This window comes from Anomaloglossus baeobatrachus, chromosome 1 (assembly GCF_048569485.1).
Source record: "Anomaloglossus baeobatrachus isolate aAnoBae1 chromosome 1, aAnoBae1.hap1, whole genome shotgun sequence".
NCBI lineage: Eukaryota > Metazoa > Chordata > Amphibia > Anura > Aromobatidae > Anomaloglossus > Anomaloglossus baeobatrachus.
In genome coordinates, this window is record NC_134353.1 from 423,996,441 (window position 1) to 424,016,673 (window position 20,233).

Consider the following 20,233-nt stretch of genomic DNA (forward strand, 5'->3'; position numbering starts at 1 on the left):
AGAGTCGTTGGAGCCTGCTGGTAGATTAGCCCCACATGCTGTACAAGCAGTGTATACAGCCCGTGCCTTGGCACCCTTGCGTTTTGCGGATGACATGCTGTTGTCTCCTCAAAGCAATATAGGGTGTACAGCTAAGAAGCGACCTTACAGTGCAGTATATAAATATATCTAGACACAGCAGTGTCTATGGTACAGCGAAAAATATAACACTGTGGCACTAGTGGGGCCGCACGTATGTGCTGCTTACCGCCCGCTTAGCGCGGGTGTGTGGTCGCCAGAAACCCCTAGCCTGGGTCCCCCAGAGCCTGCGTCCGTTCTCCAGCCAGACTGCATGTGTATAATGGCTGCCGGCGTCCTGGGGAGCTGCAAGCCTGGGGGCGGGCCTAGGGCGTGAACAGAGAAAAAGCGCGAAGCCTGTGTCCTACTGTGCTCAGTGAGAGGGCTGGAGCATGTAAATCGTGCTCCAGCCCTCGGCGCTGCCGATTGAACAACGTCTCTCCCCTACCCTGATTGACAGGGTGGGGGGCGTTAACGAAGCGGAGCTAGGCCGCAGAAAGCCGGGGACTAAAGTTAGAAGCGCCGCCGCCGTAAAAGCGCGGTCGGCGCGTCCCCGGCGCACTACAAGTCGCAGCTGCGCCGCCGCTCCAGGGGCGGTCGGCGCGGCGATCCACACACATAAAGTCCCCCAGTAATCTGCGGGGACTATAAGCCCAGCGCACAGCGCTACAGTCCCCGGCGCACTAGCACACCCAGCAAGCCTGGGGTGTGCGTGGCCTGCCATACGGGGACACAGAGTACCTGAAAGTTGCAGGGCCTTGTCCCTGAACGGCACTCCCGCTCCACATCCAGCAGGTTCTATGGGTCTGTGGATGGAGCCCGGCCTCAGGGCTTGGTGGCCGGTAAGATCCCACTTCCTCAGAGCCCTTCAGGGGGATGGGGAAGGAAAACAGCATGTGGGCTCCAGCCTCCGTACCCGCAATGGGTACCTCAACCTTACAAACCACAAGTGGGGTAAGAAGGGAGCATGCTGGGGGCCCCATATGGGCCCTCTTTTCTTCCATCCGATATAGTCAGCAGCTACTGCTGACTAAACAGTGGAGCTATGCGTGGATGTCTGACCTCCTTCGCACAAAGCAGAAAACTGGTGAGCCAGTGATCCCACTGGGGGTGTATAGCCAGAAGGGGAGGGGCCTTACACTTTTTAGTGTAATTGCTTTGTGTGGCCTCCGGAGGCAGTGCTATACACCCAATCGTCTGGGTCTCCCAATGGAGCGCCGAAGAAATATAAAATCAACCTTATAAAGTTGTCATCACTGTAGTAGTACAGACATGGAAAATCACGTTTCTAGGTAATTTTTTACCACACAATGAACACTGTAAAAACAAAATGAAAGTTATAGCTGTAAGAAGTAGAGGGAAAAAACACAAGGTGGGCAGAGATTAATTACCTCTGTGCATGATCTGATGTTTTTCTCTTAGATAAGCAAGCCCCCGGAGAACTGCAATGCTAACTTTTCCTAGAATTTCCTCCGGTATACGACGGGCTTCTTTAAGAACTTGGTCCAGAGAGCCTCCATCCTATTGACACACATTAGTACAGTAGACATAAAAAAGGGGAAAGGACAACCAAACTTTAGTCATGGAGACACATACAAAAAATGACTGATGAAATTTAATTTTTACCAACCATCACGTCTCAGCTTCTAACTAATGGTGGGTAAGGGTGCCTACAGTTTTTGACATACAAGAGGCACAGTATGTGTAAACACACAGAGGCAGGTGAAAAAGTTATTGCACACATTACCAATTTTCTATGTAAATATATTTCTAAAGGGGCTATTGGCATGAAATTCTCACCAGATGTCGGTAATAAATCCAATCCACACAGGCAAAGAAATCAAACCATAGATATCCATAAAGTACGTTCGGTGTAATAATTAGAAATGACACAGGAAAAAAGTATTGAACATGCTTACTGAAATTTATTTAATACTTTGTACAAAAGCCTTTGTTGGTGATGACCGCTTTAAGACGTCTCCTGTATGGAGAGACTAGTCACATGCATTGCTCAGGTGTGTTTTTGGTCCATTCTTCCACACACACACTCTTCAAATCCTGAAGGTTCTGTGGCTTTCTATGAACTCTGAGCTTTAGGGCTTTCCATAAATTTTCCATTGGAATTAGATCAGGTGATTGGCTGCCCCATTCTAACAGCTTTATTTTAATTTTTTTCCAATGAAACCAATTGAGTTCCCTTGGCTGAGTGTTTGGGATCATCGTCTTGCTAAAATGTCCATCCTTGCTTCATCTTGGTATATGGCAACTGATTTTTATGAAGCATGTGTTAGTACATTTGTCCATTCATCCTTCTTTCAATTATATGAAGTTTGCCAGTGCAGTATGCCGAAAAACAAATCCACACCATGATGTTCCCACTGATATGGTGTTTTTGGGGTGATGTGCAGTGCCTTTTAATATCCAAACATGGTGTGTATTATAGTAGTGCCCGGTTTAAAGGTGAAATTATGTTCTTTACCCTTTTGGATTATGGCCCTAACAATGCCCACTGGAACCTCCAGGGGTATAGAATTTCCTCTGTAACCAGTGCCATCAGTAGGTTTTACAAAAATAAAGTTTTTAAGTCTTGCCATAGGCTCACTGGTTTTACCTATCTTGAGATGTTTCTTGTGTGGTAATGAGACATCTTGTGATAGGCCATCAAGTGAAAGAGCTGATATTTTTCCACTAAGTGGCAGGATTGCTTCCTAATTACTGATAGATTTCAGCTAGTGTCATGACTTTCCATGGCTTCTTGCACAGCTCTTTCTTCATATACTCTGTTCAATACTCTGTGTTCAATACTTTTTCAAGGTGTCTTCTCTCATAGTTACACAATTTATGGACATCTACGGTTTGCTGTCTTTGACTGTGTGGATTGGATGAGTTGTTAGGGAAGCCCTGTCCTTGGTTACCCGATATTTAGCTTCGTTACCAGTGTTCGCCACTCTCACACTGTCAGTGCCGGCTCCCTGCTCTCTGCACGTGTAGCTGGAGTATACATCGGGTAATTAACCCGATGTGTACTGTGGCTAGGAGAGCAGGGAGCCAGCGCTAAGCGGTGTGCGCTGGTAACCAAGGTAAATATCGGGTTGGTTACACGATATTTACCTTAGTTACCAAGCGCAGCATCGCTTCCACGTCGCTGCTGGCTGGGGGCTGGTCCCTTGCTGGTGAGATCTGCCTGTATGACAGCTCACCAGAAACCCGTGTAGCGACGCTCCAGCGATCCCTGCCAGGTCAGGTTGCTGGTGGGATCGCTGCAGCGCCGCTGCGTGACATCTTACCAGCGACCTCCTAGCAACTTACCAGCGATCCCTATCAAGTTGTATCGTTGTTGGGATCGCTGGTAAGTTGTTTAGTGTGACGGTACCTTTAGTGTATAAAGAAAGTCATATCTGAGTTCATCTCATGAAAAAAACCAAAAGGGTTACACTTATATTTTTGTTTATAATTTATTATATAGAGTCATTACAAATAGAGTGATCTATTTCAAGTGTTTATTTCTAGTAATGTTGAGGATTCTGGCTTACAGCCAATGGAAACCACAAAGTCATTATCTCAGAATATTAGAATAATTACCACAAAACACCTGCAAAGGCTTCCTAAGCATTGAAAATGGTCCCTTAGTCTGGTACAATAGGATACAAAATCATGGGGAAGACTGCCGATTTGACAGATGTCCTGAAGACAGGCAGTCATTGACACACTCCACAAGGAGGGTAAGCCACAAAAGGTCACTGCTAAAGAAGCTGGATGTTCAGAGTGCTGTATCCAAGTACAGTATATTAATGGAATATACACACCACTCAGATCTATCTATCCATACATACATACATACATACATACATACATACATACACACACACACAGTACAGGCCAAAAGTTTGGCAAAAGTTTGGACACACCTTCTCATTCAAAGACTTTTCTTTATTTTCATGACTCTGAAAACTGTAGATTCACATTGAAGGCATCAAAACTATGAATTAACACACGTGGAATGAAATACTTAACAAAAAAGTGTGACATAACTGAAAATATGTCTTATATTCTAGGTTCTTCAAAGTAGACACCTTTTGCTTTGATTACTGCTTTGCACACTCTTGGCATTCTCTTGATGAGCTTCAAGAGGTAGTCACCGGAAATGGTTTTCACTTCACAGATGTGCCCTGTCAGGTTTAATAAGTGGGTTATTCTTGCCTTATACATGGGGTTGAGACCATCAGTTGTGTTGTGCAGAAGTCTGTTGGATACACAGCTGATAGCCCTACTGAATAGACTGTTAGATTTGTATTATGGCAAGAAAAAAGCAGCTAAGTAAAGAAAAACGAGTGGCCATCATTACTTTAAGAAATGAAGGTCAGTCAGTCCGAAAAATTGGGAAAACTTTGAAAGTGTCCCCAAGTGCAGTGGCAAAAACCATCAAACACTACAAAGTAACTGGCTGAGATGAAGACTGCCCCAGGAAATGAAGACCAAGAGTCACATCTGCTGCGGAGAATAAGTTTATCCAAGTCACCAGCCTCAGAAATCGCAGGTTAACAGCAGCTCACATTAGAGACCAGGTCAATGCCTCACAGCGTTCTAGCAGCAGACACATCTCTAGAACAACTGTTAAGAGGAGACTTTGTGCAGCAGGCCTTCCTGCTAAAATAGCTGCTAGAAAACCACTGCTAAGGACAGGCAACAAGCAGAAGAGACTTGTTTGGGCTAAAGAACACAAGGTATGGACATTAGACCAGTGGAAATCTGTGCTTTGGTCTGAGGAGTCCAAATTTGAGATTTTTGGATCCAACCACCGTGTCTTTGTGCAACGTAGAAAAGGTGAACGGATGGACTCTAAATGCCTGGTTCCCACCGTGAAGCATGGAGGAGGAGGTGTGTTGGTGTGGGGGTGCTTTGCTGGTGACACTGTTGGGGATTTATTCAAAATTGAAGGCAAACTGAACCAGCATGGCTACCACAGCATCTTGCAGTGGCATGCTATTCCATCCGGTTTGCGTTTAGTTGGACCATCATTTATTTTTCAACAGGACGATGACCCCAAAACACACCTCCAGGCTTTGTATGGGCCATTTGACTAAGAAGGAGAGTTATGGGGTGCTACGCCAGATGACCTGGCCTCCACAGTCACCAGACCTGAACCCAATCGAGATGGTTTGGAGCTGGACCGCATAGTGAAGGCAAAAGGGCCAACAAGTGCTAAGCATCTCTGGGAACTCCTTCAAGACTGTTGGAAGACTATTTCCGGTGACTACCTCTTGAAGCTCATCAAGAGAATGCCAAGAGTGCTCAAAGCAGTAATCAAAACAAAAAGGTGTCTACTTTGAAGAACCTAGAATATAAGGCATATTTTCAGTTGTATCACACTTTTTTGTTAAGTATTTCATTCCACGTGTGTTAATTCATAGTTTTGATGCCTTCAATGTGAATCTACAATTTTCAGAGTCATGACAATAAAGAAAACTCTTTGAATGAGAAGGTGTGTCCAAACTTTTGGTCTGTACTATACATACTGAAGATACAATCAATATGGGCTTGAAGTGCAGACTTTCTGCTTATATTTGAGGGTAGTCACATCCTAATTGGAGTAAAAGTTTAGGAATTACAGCTCTAAAATATGTAGATGCCTCTTTCTCAAGGGAACAATTAGACCAGGACGGCACAACATACCCTGGCCCAAGTATGCAGCATTGTGATGAGGTCAGCATGCTATGACCTCAATACATAGCTGTTAACACAGAAGAGGTGGACGGAAATAGTACATAAAATCTTTGGCTCCTCCTAGAGCGTTTACTATTATAGGAGGAAGGAGGTGGGTTGTTGCTTCTATGAGGACACCTTATGGGGCATAGTGGAGGGGGGGGGTTGGGGAAAACAGTGTAGGGTGTGGGGGACATTATAGAGCAGTGCTAGAAACATTATGGAGCGGTGCAGAGAACATAATGGAGCGGTGCAGGGTGTGGACGGGAGCATTGTGAAGGGCAGTGTATGTGGGAAATTTTATGGAGTGCGGCTGTATGTGTAAAATTATGGAGAGCTGCAGTGTGGAGGGGACATTATGGAGAGGGGCAGTCTGGGGTAGGGGCAGCATAGTGAGGATCAATTATTTTATTCCGGTGCACAGCATGGAAGCATATTTTTATTTATGAGGCAGTATAATGATACTTTTATTTTTAAAGGCACCATGATGGTAAGTGCTGCAGAATAGGGAGAAGAGGGAAGTCTGTAGATACAAGCTATGGGAGTGAAATCTCATCAAGGCATTGGTACTATGATAAAAGGGTTGTAGACAAAAGAGGTAGGATTGACTACGATCAGAGATGGTCATCTATGAGGTACCTGGATGTAAATGTTTGATTATGTATGGACTACATCTCAAAAGTCCTATGGTTCCTGTATGGCCACACACTGAAATAGCTGGAAACCATAACTCCCACTATCTCCTTATTTCCACATGATGGCTGTCACCTTATCACTGCGCTGACATCACTGATAATTCAGACCACCCGGCAATCAGGTACCCACTCAGCACTGGCTCTCACATTCTCTCCACATGCTCTCCTATCTTCTGTATAAGCCTGGTTCATCCTTGCTTAAAGGGCATCGGTCACTCTTTTGTGTCTGTATTTATTACTATGGGCATACAGATAGCATACAGGTGAAATTAGCCATACTTGTATGTACTTGGATGATGCGTCGTTTTGGAAAAATCCTCTTATTTCTTCTATTTTCTGTGTTATGGGGCATGTACTGCCCAGAAGATAAGTCTAAGTTTGACTAATTTCACCTGTATGCCAACTGTATACCCATATTAGTAACTAAAAAATGCAAAAGGGTGACAGATTCCATTTTAAACCACTTTATTTCTTCCAGGATTATGCTGCCATCTTCTGGCCATTTATCATTATTGCTTGAAATCTCTTGTTTCTATCTGGATTACTTGCTGTGATTAGGAACCATGTGATATACTTTGTCATATGTCGACTTTCACCTTTTGAACAAATGGAGAGCGGACACTAAAGCGGATCTGTGATTCACAATGCGCTGTGACCTTCTGATCCCAGATCCCCACCGAAATCACATTGGGGCGTGCCACACTCGGGACAGGTGCGTTCAAAAAATTAAATGGCTCTTTCTGCTTTCAGAGTTTTTCCATGAGCTCACAGTTTTTGACCACATATGGGTATCACTGTGTTGGGCAGAAATTGCATAACAAATTATGGGGTCCATTTTCATCTATTACCGTTAATGTAAAATTATAAAAGTTTGGTGCCAAAACAGTTTGAGAGTTGAGAAAATATGACATTTTTTTGTTTTCACATGTAACAGTCTCATGAATCACCTGTAGGTTAAGGCCCTGTGCCCAAGGGACAAAATTCATGCGGATTTTGCTGCAGAAAACCTGCGGATTTTCGGGATTTTCCAGATAAATCCGCGGGTTTACGCAAGTACAGGCATTCCCCATGTTATCCTATGGGATTTGGGGAGTGTTATTTCACTGCTGCGTTTTTTGCACCTGCGGGAAATGCTGCGGATTTCCCGCGGCCGCAACGAACTGCATGTGAATTATTCCTGCGGATTGTTCCACACGATCTTTATACTTACCTTGATTGAAGACACCGGAGACTCTTCCTTTGGTGTAGAAGAGCGGGACGTAGCCAGGAGCGGGCTGCAGGAGGTGGGCAGGGCCTGCACAAGCTGCAATCATGTGACCGCCCGAGCTCCGGTCATGTGACAGCTGGAGATCATCCAGGCCCAGCCCATCTTCTCCAGGAGCCAGCCGGAAACCAATTTGCTGTGCGATACAGGCAAGTATGAACTCACCGATCACTCCAGCACTTATTCTGCATTGAGGATGCAGTGCCCAAGCCATGGTACTGTATCCTCAATGCAGAATGCCAGCAGGATATCCGCAGGATATTCCACTGGACTTCTGCACCAAAAACGCAGCACAACTCACACAAAGTTGTGCTGCAGATTTCTGGGAGCTCCTGCGGAATGTCCTGAGGATATATCCACAGGACACTATCCGTGGGCACATGGCCTAAAAATGCTCAGTACACCACTAGAATTCCTAGAGGGGTCTAGTTTCCAAAATGCAGAGCCCCTGACATTGCTTTTTTACAATATCAGGGTCTCTGCAATTGCAACCTGGCCTTCACAGTCTATTCTAGACAAATTTACGCTCCAAAAATCAAGTAGCACTTTTTCCTTTCCGAACCCTACCATGTGCCCAAAAAGCAGTTGTTGACCACATATTGAGTATCATTACATCCATCAGCAATTGCGTTGCAAATTATGGGGTCAGTTTTCTATTATGCATTATGAAAATTAGGTTTTTTTTTTCCTGCTAAAATGTTGTTTTAGTCTTAAATTTGTAATTTTTCGTTTTCACATCCACATTTTAACCACACTTCTGTGAAGCACTTATAGGTTCCAGATGCTCAGCATGCCCCTAGATGTATTCATTGATGCATCTAGTTTCCAAAATGGGGTCACTTGTGTGGGCTCTTCTGAGCCCTTTCTGAAGTTTTGTTACCTCTGAAAATAGGACATGGTGTCTGCATTCTATCCCAGCCAAATTGCATTACAAAAACCATATGTTGCTTCTTCCCTTCAGAGCCCCACTGTGTGCCCAAACAAAAAAACTTTTGTCTTCATGTGGGTTGCTACCAAGATCAGATGACAGTGGGTAACAAACTGTGAGGCTAAAGCAACAATTTTGTGAAAAAAAGAAAAAAAAGAAAATTTTCAATATATAGACCTAATGTTAGAAAATTATGTGAAATATATTCTTAACAACAACAAAAAATATATATGTGTCAAAAATTGTGCTGATGTAAAGTAGACATGTGGGAAATGTTATTGATTAACTAGTTTGTGACATAACTATGGTTTAAAGGGCAGAAAAATTATGTATGAAAATTGTGACATTTTTGCCAAATTTCTGATATTTTCACAAATAAATGCAAATAAATTTAGGACTAACATTGAGTACAAAATGTCTGAAAATAAATCAGAATCACCGGGATTTGATGAAGCGTTCCAGAATTATAACCTCATAAAGTGACACTGGTCAAGTTTGTAAAAAAAAAAAAAAAAAAAAAAAAATGGCCTGGTCAGGAAGCTGAAAACAGGCTCGGGGGTGAAGGGGTTAAACCAGTTAGTAATGCTGTACAAAATTAATAAAAGCCATCTACTTTACATCTGCATCTTTTTTTAACTGGCAATTCATTTTGTTAGGATGTTAGAAGGGTTAGAAGTTTTGCAATGATTTATTCATGGTTTTCAAGAAATTTACAAGAGTTGTTTGTTTAGAGACCTATTCAGACAAATTGACTTTGAGGGGACTATATATTAGAAACTCCCCAAAAAGTGATCCCATTTTAAAAACTGCTGTAAGGAACTGTTTCAACTATTCAGGTGCTACACAAGAATTAATGCCAAGTGGAATGAAAAGAAAAAAATATATATAATTACATTTTTCCTATTAAATGTTTCTTTAGCTCCACATTTTTCCCTTTTATAAAAGATAACATGAAAAAGTAGACCCCCCAATTTGTTCCCCAGTTTCTTCAGAGCACTCCGATACCCCACATGTGGTCAGAAACCTCGGTTTGGACAAATGGGAGGGCCCAGAACAGAAGGAGCAATATTTGAATTTTGGAACATAAATTTGGCTGAAATAGATTGCGGGCACCATGATGCATTTGCAGGGCCCCTAAGGTACCTAAACAGCGGAAACCTCCCACAAGTGACCCAATTTTGGAAACTACACCATTCAAGGATTTTGGATCCACAGGTTACTTTAGCCCCAAATTTTGCATTTTCACAAGTTAACAGGAGAAAATGGACCTGGATATTTGTAGTGAAATTTTTCCTCAGTACACAGATATCTCATAGGTGGTGGAAATCTACTGTTTGGATGCACAGCAGGGCTCAGAAGAGAAGGAGCGCCAGATGACTTTTCAAACAGAAATTCGTCTGGAATCGTTAGCAGATGCTATTTCACTTCATGTGAATGCTAGCAGAGTGCCGGCAGGAAAACATTTGTGCTAATCAGAGGGATTCTGAAATTTCAGAGTCTTTGTGCTATAAGTATCATGGGAGCCTCCTATATTTCACAGTGACAGATGAAGGACCTGAGTGGGGGCTAGTTTTGTGGGGGAAGTTAGGAATTTTATTGGTAACATTTTGAGGTACAGAATATTTTTTGATCAATTTAAGTATAAGGCTGGGATCCCATTCTTGTGTTCTGCGCTGAGCACTTACTTTGGGGTTTCTGTGTAAATACCACAAAAATGCGATTCAGACAGAACCACTCACTATAATGAGTCAGATGGAGACCCTTTTGATTCCATATGGCGTCCGTTCCGATTGTATCTATCTGTTCAGGTGTGCACAGAACTTTGGTTATCCACACTTGTGTGCTAAAAAGATGCCTAAAACAATGGGGCACTACTGGAATAGAGACCAGACCAAGTCCAAAGTGACTCAGCCTCATTATAGTGAGTGGTTCTGCTGGGGTTTTTGGCACAGGATAAATGTGAACCAAGCCTTATTCTGATTTTTGGGAGGTAGAATGAACAAAGATGGTAGTATAAGAATATTTTTTGTGAGGTTCATTGTGTGGTATTAGTGATAACAAGGCTCTATTCTTCATGTCAGTGTGATTACAGCGATACCAGATATACATAGATTGTCTTACATTTTGCCATCACACAGTAAAAATGCTTTAATTAAAATAATAATTAAAATCTAAAAATAAACAAATAGTTTTTGTCACCATATTCTGAGATCTGTATCTTTTTTGGGTGAACATAGCAGTATGAGGGCTTATATTTTGTGCATCCAGTTGGAGACTTTCTGGTACTAGTTTGGGTTATATAACTTTTTTTTAAATCACTTTTTATTTTGATTTTTGAGATACAGAATAAACAAAAAAAACAGCAGTTCAGTTATTTTATGTTTTACGCAGTCACGATGAGGTAAAAGTGATATTATTCGGGTCAGTTTGATTACAAGTATACCAGATTTATATATTTTTTTATGCTTTGCTACTTTACGCACAAAAATGTATTTATTTTTCTTTTCTACACATAGGACATCTTGATCACTTTGCATTATATTTTTTGATAGTCAGTACGATGAAAAATACATTTTTTATTATTTTTTATGGTCTTTACAGTCTGGAAAAAACAACATGACAGTTTTATAGAGCAAATTGTTCTGGACACGCCGATAATAAGTATTTTTTGATCTAATGCAAACGCTGCGCTTTTACATCTGATGTAATTTTTTTTAACTTTTTCATTGAGCCCCAACTATGGGACATGAATATATATTATTTTTTTTTTTTAACTTTGATCGTTGGTCTCCGGCAACGTGTGTACTGCACTGCACGGTGCAGGTTTTTGTGGGCCCTGGCCAAAAAAGTCTCAGTGAGCCCCATACACACAGACACGCACCTACAAAGATACATACAGATACAGTATATGTACATATGTAAAGACAAGTTCACAAAAACAAATATACATAAAGCTATACAGTTATATATAGTGACATACATAGATACACACATCATACATATAGACACACAGGTATTTTTAATATGGGGAAGTCAGCAGCAACCTCACTCACCTCCCCTGCTTGTCTCCCGTCCAACTCCTCCCTGTGCCGTGCTGATTGGGGGCCGTCACTAACAGACATGGCAGTGCACAGAGCACATTGACACTGCTGTATATACATGACAGGAGATTGCTGCTGACATACGCAATACTGGGGGACATACACAATACTGGGGAAGGGGGCATACAGCAAAGGGGAGCATACAGCTACAGAGGGTGGCATTCAGCTCTGGGGTGGGAGTGAACATACAGATCTCGAGGAAGGGGGTATACAGCACTGGAGTCGAGGACAAAGCTCTGGAGGGGGTATACAGGTTTGGGCTGGAGGGGGGGGGGGCAACGTACAGCTCTGGGGCGTACATAGCACTGGTGTTGGGAGACATACAGCTCTGAGGGGTATACAGCACGGGGGGGGGGGGGGGACATACAGGTCTGGGGGTATACAGCATTGGGGTGGTGCATGCAGCTCTGGGGTGGGGAGGGACAGCAGTGAACGTTGCCTGCAAGTGCACCGCTGCCGACCTGAGCACTGTGGTCCCCGGAAATTGGCCTGGGGACGATAGAATATATAACCGCCTCTGCAGATGGTGAGTGGAAACCCCCGCCAAGTCCAGGGCCCCAGCACTTTCTCGGGTGCCAACACTGGCTCTGCAGAGACCTATCAGTGACTCACTGACTGTGTATGTTAGATCCTGCTATAAGCAGGAACCTAATAGGCCACCGTACCCTGGGGTCATCAGATGACCTATGGGTACCATGGCAACCATTGGCACTCTCGATTACAATCACAGGGGCGGGGGGAAATAGATTGTGTCAAACGGGGTCTTTTAACCTTCTTTTAAACACTTAGATACAGGAATTGTGAATGACAGCAGTATTTAAAGGGTGTTAATCGGCCCCTATTGGTTCCAAATCTATTCGGCCCTATTCACATATTCCTCACCGCCATTTTAAAATGCCAATGAGGAATAAGGCTCCTTATCAGACGTTTTAATATGTATTGCGTCGTTAAGGATTTAAAGGTCAATGCACAATGGTCACTGATGTTCAACAGATTTTATGCTACTTTTCTCTTACCATGTGCTCCATGCAGATACTGATTTCTCCATCACTGTAAAAAGCACCATAAAACCCAACAATATAAGGAGAGTTACACTCATGAAGGACTTGTAGCTCTCTAATAATCTGATTTCGGATTGCAGGCTTGATTTCCAGGTGAATCAGCTGTAGGAAATAAAAAAGGTATTACAGATGGTTGGATCATGGAAGGGAAAAAAATTACAACACATACACATTATATATATATATATATATATATATATATATACACACACACACATCTATATCCATCTATATCTATATCTATATACATACACATCTATATATATATTATATATATATATATATATATATATATATATATATATATATATATATATATATATATATATTACTGTTGTTGTGAGCAGTTACTTAAGTTGAAGATGAAATAATCTCAAAAAGACAAAGTTAAAAATGACACATTTCCTTTGTATTTTAGAATACAAAAAACAGTATGTATATTTTCATCTTTTACATTTTCAAATTAACAAAGAAGGAAAAATGGGCCGATGCAAAAGTATGGGTACCCTGCATGGTTAGTGCCTAGTAGCACCCCCTTTGGCAGGTATCACAGCTTCTAAACGCTGTGGTATGATTACTACACCCTTTATCATAGTGATTTCTTACCACAACTTATGTTGTTTTAGTTCCAGATTTTACATGGGAAAGTGGGTAAAAATTACACCAAACCAACTAGCGCTCTGACTGTTGGAGCAGATTTTTCTAGAATAGTTTGTGGACTCTATATATAGAGAGCCTGTAAATGCCAGAAAAGCATAATCTCCCAAGTGACCTCATATTGGGAAATTATACCACTCTGGGAATTTATCCACAGGTAGAGTGATTATTTTGACTCCATAGGTGTTTTGCAGAAACAAGCAGCAATGGATGTTGCCATTGCTTTGCCTAGTACATTATAATACCCGTGCTTCTGGAGATACACATCCCATAAATTAAGAGGGCTCTATTGACTACAGAAATCAGAAATGCCAAACATGTGGACGCTAAAGATGGTTTAGGCACACTGTGGGGCTCAGAAGGGAGGTGGCATTTGGATTTTGGGGCGTAGATTTTGCTGGATTTCTTTTTTTGGTGGGGTGGGGTGGAGCCAAACCATTTTTTCAGAGCCTTTGAATGAAAAGCAAAGTGGAAGCCCCCTATATTTTCCTTGACAGAATATGTATCTGAGCAAGGACTTTTTTTTTTTTTTTTTTATGTGGATAGGATGAAAGCTCTTGCTTTTATTCGTAACATTTTAAATAACAGTTTGAATCACACTTATCTTGTGCTCTACTATGAGCACTTAGATCAGGGTTTCCATTAATGGGTACGTGCACACGTTGAGTATATTTGGATGCAGAAATATATGCACCATTTCTGCATCTCTTGGCAGGAAAAAGGCAGCGGCCAAAAACACGTTTTCAATGTGTTTTTGAACAACAATGAATGATTTAGAGATAGATAAATAGAGCTAGATAAAAGATATAGATAGATATAGACAGATACATAGACAAATAATTGCCCACCCCCCGACATACAATAAGACTGTACCTTATGGAGCTTATACGACAATTCCCCTTCAGCCCCCGGGCATTTTGTGTTTTTCGGTTTTGTTTTTTTCCTCTCTTTCTTCAGAGACCCTTTGATATTTTTCTGTCAGTCTTGCCATGAAAGCTTGTTTTTTGCGGGACGAGTTGTACTTTTAAATGAAACCATAAGTTTTACCATATAGTGTACTGAAAAACGTCAAAAAAATTCCAAGTGCGGAAAAATTGCAAAAAAAAGTGTGATTGCACAATAGTTTTTGGGATATTTTATTCACCGTGTTCACTATATGGTAAAACTGATGTGTCATTGTGATGCCTGAGGTCAGTGCGAGTTTGTAGACACCAAACCTGAATAGGTTTACTTGTATTTAAGGGGTTAAAAAAAAATTCACAAGCTTGTCCAAAAAAAGTAGCGCACGTGTTGCGCCATTTTCCAAAACAGATAGCGTTCTCATTTTTCGGGATCTGAGGTTTAGTGATTGCTTATTTTTTGCGTCTTGAGCTGACGTTTTTAACGGTACCATTTTTGCGCAGATGCTACGTTTTGATCGCCTGTTATTACATTTTGCGCAAAATTTGCGGCGACCAAAAAACGTAATTTTAGCGTTTGGAATTTTTTTGCCGCTACGCAGTTTACTGATCAGACTAATTGATTTTATATTTTGATAGATCGGGCATTTCTGAACGCGGCGATACCAAATGTGTATATTTTTTTAACCCTTTAATTTTGAATGGAGTGAAAGGGGGGTGATTTGAACTTTTAGGTTTTATTAATTTTTTAAAATTTTTTTTTACTTTTTTTAATTTTACTAGTCGCCCTAGGGGGCTATAGCGATCAGCAATCCGATCGCTCTGCTTTATCTGCAGATCACAGCTACAGAGCTCAGAACTGCAGATTTGGTGCTTTACTTTCAATGTCGGCTGTATTCCGGCATTAAGAGGAAGTGAATCATGTTAGCTACAGGTGTCATCACATGACCCTGTGCTACCATGGCAACCACCGGAAGTGAGGTGATCAGGTCACGTGACTTCTGATGGGGGCGGGGTAAGTCATTGTAATGGCGGCGCGCATATAAATCTCTCTGCCAGATTTTGGCAGCGAGGTGTAAGGGGTTAATGGTCGCTGGTGGAAGCGATTCCACCCGCTACTAGCAGGCACACATGTCAGCTGTTGAAAACAGCTGATATGTGCGCGGATTGCCGCGACCTGCCCACGGCAGGGGGCGGGGATTAACCTCACACAATCCATGATGTACCCAGTACGTCATGGGTCGTTAAGGGGTTAAATAAATGGAAAAAATTCCACTAAAAAATATCCACTATTTTGGATAATCAGCAAAAATAAACCAGACAGCTGGGGTCTGATATCAGTCTGGGAGGGTTCATGGTTATTGGGCCCTTCCCAGCCTAATAATACTAGCCCACAGCTGCCCAGAAGTGGCGCATCACATTGGATGCACCAATTATGGTGCTTCGAGATTGCTCTGGTGTATTGGACATCGGGGTAATGATATTTGGAGTGGATGTCAGCTGTGTAGTTTCAGCTGGCATCAAACCCTGTTGTTACTGATAGACACCTCTCCATTACTAAGTAAAAAGAAAAACACGCACAAAAATAATTTAAACAATGCCCCACACTTTCCCTCGTTCAGTATTTTCTTAAGGTGGTGTCACACGCAGCGACTACGACAACAACGACGTCGCTGCTACGTCACCATTTTCTGTGACGTAGCAGCGACGTCCTGTCGCTGTGTGTGACATCCAGCAACGAGCTGGCCCCTGCTGTGAGGTCGCCGCTCGTTGCTGAATGTCCAGCTTCATTTTTTGGTCGTCGCTCTCCCGCTGTGACGCACACATCGCTGTGTGTGACAGCGAGAGAGTGACAAAATGAAGCGAGCAGGAGACGGCACCTGGCAGCTACGGTAAGCTGTAACCAGGGTAACCAAGGGAAGACCTTTCCCTGGTTACCCGATATTTACCTTCGTTACCAGCATTCGCCGCTCTCGCTGCAAGTGCCAGCTCCCTGCTCTCTGCACATGTAGCAGTAGTACACATCGTGTAATTAACCCGATGTGTACTGCAGCTAGGAGTGCAGGGAGCCAGCGCTAAGCAGTGTGCGCGGCTCCCTGCTCTCTGCACATGTAGCACAGCGACGCGTGTCGTTATGATCGCTGCTGCGTCTGCTGTGTTTGACAGCTAAGCAGCGATCATAACAGCGACTTAAAAGGTTGCTGTTGCGTCACAGAAAATGGTGACGCAACAGCGACGTCGTTGTCGCTTTGTGTGAACCCAGCTTTAGAAAGCAAAGGCCACAGGTCCAACGTAGTTCAGCTGTTGCCACAAAGTTCCTTATTACATAGATCAAAGGCTATGAAGCCTGCGAAAGAGGCCCCATAGACTCTGAGCAACAGCCAGTCCCAGCTCATACTGTGCTCTCACAGACCCAACGCCTTTGATGAGAGGTGACGATCCCCCCCCTCAGCCTACATGTAAATGAATGGGTCAGAGACTAAAATAACAGGACACTAAAAACACCCCGAGCTCCCCCTCAAATGAGGTAACAAGCTGTGATGATCACTTCCACTAGAACTGTTACGGTCACAGTGGTCTCCCTGATGTTTTGAGACTAGTGACAGCCTTAGGACTGGAGCCTCCAGCCTCCATCTTGACTCCACATTTAAACTAAGGCCTCTTTCATACATCAGTGTTTTGCCATCAGTCGCAATCCGTCGAAATGTGAAGAAAACGGATCTAGAGCTGGATCCGTTTTTTTTTCTCATTGACTTGTATTAGCGACAGATGACCTGACGTTGCATCTGTCGTACGATGGATCCGTTGAAAAAAAATCTCTTTGCGGCCGACAGAAGCGAAGTCCAGAGGAACGTTTTTTGTCTGTCGAAAACACGGACGGAGATGGATCAGTCGCAGTCCGTAGTCTTTTAGAATGGAAGCCTACTGGCGCAGGATCCGTCCTATGACGGAATCCAGTGACGGATTCCGTTTCTTTAAACGGAGTATGCTCAGATGGGGTAAAACAGTGTCTGGCTGAACAAATCTCTCTCTCAAGACGGATTGTGACTGATGGCAAAAAACTGAAGTGTGAAAGAGGCCTAAGTTTCCTTTCCTTTGGCGTCTCATGAGTTAATTTCAGGATTTGTTGCAAGCAGCTCTGAGCATGGCAGGTCAGCTGTTGCTGCTTTGGGTCCACGCCCATTTAGGTTAATAACTGGAGCTTTTCCAGCAAAACTTGCTGCTGTTAGAATCATTTCTACTTTGGCCAGCCTAGTGGAAGGATCTGCTGAGGTATTCTGTGCCCATCCACCTGCTACTTTAGTCCGTCTTCTACAGTGAAGTTTGGTGCTTTGTATCCTTCTGTTTATTCACCCAGTCTGTCTTTCTTTTCCCTCTGTGTTTATTAGTTTAGTAGTGAGTCTAGTGTACTCGTCAGCCTACTCATTAGACAGGGTGAGTTTAGGACCAGTTGTGGGACCTGCTCGCTGACAGGATGAAAGAACCTGTATAAGGAAGCTAGGGAGCTCAGGAGTCTGCTTGAGGTGAGTGCAGGAGGTGCCCCCTCATCCCTCTCCTTAGCGGCATGGACCTCCATTGTATCGTAACCCGGTGTTTCCCTCTGTGGTATTTTTGGTAGTGTGTCAGGTGCCTGTTGGTCTGATCGCATGTGTAACGCGTTATATACAGACATCTCCAACTCAGAGCGTCACAGTTACCTGTTTCACATAAAAATACAGTTTTCTTTAGAGAAAGGGGAGGCTAATCAGGGAGAGTGTTTTCACAATTCGATATAGAATCATATAGAAAATAAAAAGTTTATACTTCCCTAATCCAGGCTCCTTGTCCAGCGCAGCTCTGTCTCCTCTTCCATCTAGTGCAGCAGTGGGCTCTGGACGGTGCAAAGAAGTCACTGCATTGCGAGCGTGCACTGGTGTTCCCGGCAGAGCAGAGAGCGGATTACAACTCCTCTCCTGGGTGGCGCCGACATCAATTATATTTGCATCTTACACAAGAATACAACTGGGTGCGGGGAAGGAGCAATGGCTGAAGGTGAATGCCTGCGGCCGAAGGAGGGTGACGGGTGGCCATAGGCTTTCAGCAATGTCAGGCAGGGTTTTTTCCCCTCAGAAATGTGCCCGCCCCCCTCTGGGAGGCAAGAGGTAGCACCGTAAGCACCTACCCTGCTTACCCCTTGTTCTGGCCCTGCACAAGGGGCATATGACACTCATTGACATTGACAATGAGGCCAAATAGATTTTATTGATCTCATTAACATTATCGATCTCTATAGCATTTGCTACGGTCTAAAAATGCATGAATATATAAAAAAGCTGCAAATCCACAATCATTTTTATAGTGTTTTTGACTGACTTCATTGAAGTGGTAAGAATACACTGCAAAACAACTGTAATAATTGACGTGCTGCAAGTCACAAATAAGCAACGTGTGTATGATGCTGCATGATTTTCATGAACTTTACTGGCATTAGATTCCCTTCAGGTTTTGTGACAAATCTGCACTCAAAAATGCATTAAAAAAAAAAAAAAAAAAAAAAAGCTAAAAACGCAACGTGTGAACACAGCCTAAATCTGTAAATTACGTGCTTCAGAAGAAACCCCCGATGGATCCATGCACTATACAAAGGCACCAAAGTGCCTCCGGTCAGCAGTGTCCTTTTCAGAAGTGTACAAAACTGTGGTCGACCACGCTTTTATGTATGCTTATAAAGACTGACACCACCAGATCATACTGTAAATAGAATATCTTATAAATGTGTCCCTGCTATGTACTGTGTAATGGCTGTGTCTGACCGTAGAGGGACATAGTCTTATCAGACCAGATCTCTTGGGGTGAGGAGGAAGTAATAAAAGTATACAGATAGTACAGCATGGGATCAAATTATTCTATGGAGGTAAAATATTTTTTTAAAACCGGCCGGGAAATGTTTTACTTAAAAAAAAAATAAAAAATATCAAATCAGATACGATGCTGTATATTCTTTTGCTTGCTACCCCGGTCCAGGAGATGTGCTATGATCAGACCATGTCCATGTACAGTTACACAGTACATAGCAGGGGCACGTATATAAAATCATTATTATTTTTTTTTTAAAACATCCAATTGTATAAATTATTATTATTCTAAGATCGATTGAGTAAAATCAACTTTGAAATTAACTTTTGTTTGTGGGAAAACCGCTGTAAATATGTGTACTAATTGAGGATTTCCCCCATGAGAAAAAAAATCTGCAAGTAAAAAACGCATGTAAATTATTTGGTTTCCACAGGAATGAAGCAAAGGGATCCTGTCACCAGTTTTTAAGGCCTATAAGCTGCGGCCACCACCACTGGGCTCTTATATACAGCATTCTAACATGCTATATATAATAGCATATGTAGAGCATAAACACTTTTTTAGTTATATATCATACAATAAAAAAATCTGCAGACAAAAAATTTGATAAAATGCATTTAAACAAAAGTGTAAATGCACCAAATAGTAAAAGTTGGAACGGAAAGGGGTATTACAATCTCCAAGATCCTATCCCAATATCTAGTAGGTATAGTAAGAATATTAGCAAATACCTTCAATTAGAAATTTAGTATAGTTTTCCTGATCTAGCCACGTCTCTTACCTCATGTTCAGAGCATTGTAGTGTAGGTATCATCCATGGTTATGGCCACAAGCAACTACAGTATTTTTAGTTTTTTGTTTTAACCTTATTAGTTTTTAATAACAAACAGATAATCAATAATCATAATACAATACATGATGATTATGTTAAACTACAAAATTACAGATAATGTATCTCCTCGAATCCCAACCCCCCTCCCGACCTCCTCCCACCCCACCTCTGCGTGTCCTCTCTCAAAACCTAGATCTTTA

At 42.5% G+C, this 20,233-nt stretch overlaps 1 protein-coding gene across 1 annotated transcript in view; it reads right to left on the bottom strand.

Moving 5' to 3' along the window:
* MAP2K2 (mitogen-activated protein kinase kinase 2) overlaps positions 1-20,233 on the bottom strand; it is a 124,924-nt gene that overhangs the window by 46,715 nt on the left and 57,976 nt on the right. Inside the window, exons 4-5 of the mRNA XM_075337863.1 lie at positions 12,765-12,911; positions 1,449-1,578 (exon numbers count right to left, since the gene is read on the bottom strand). Coding sequence (XP_075193978.1) covers positions 1,449-1,578; positions 12,765-12,911 — 277 coding nt within the window. The remainder of the gene's footprint in view (positions 1-1,448; positions 1,579-12,764; positions 12,912-20,233) is intronic.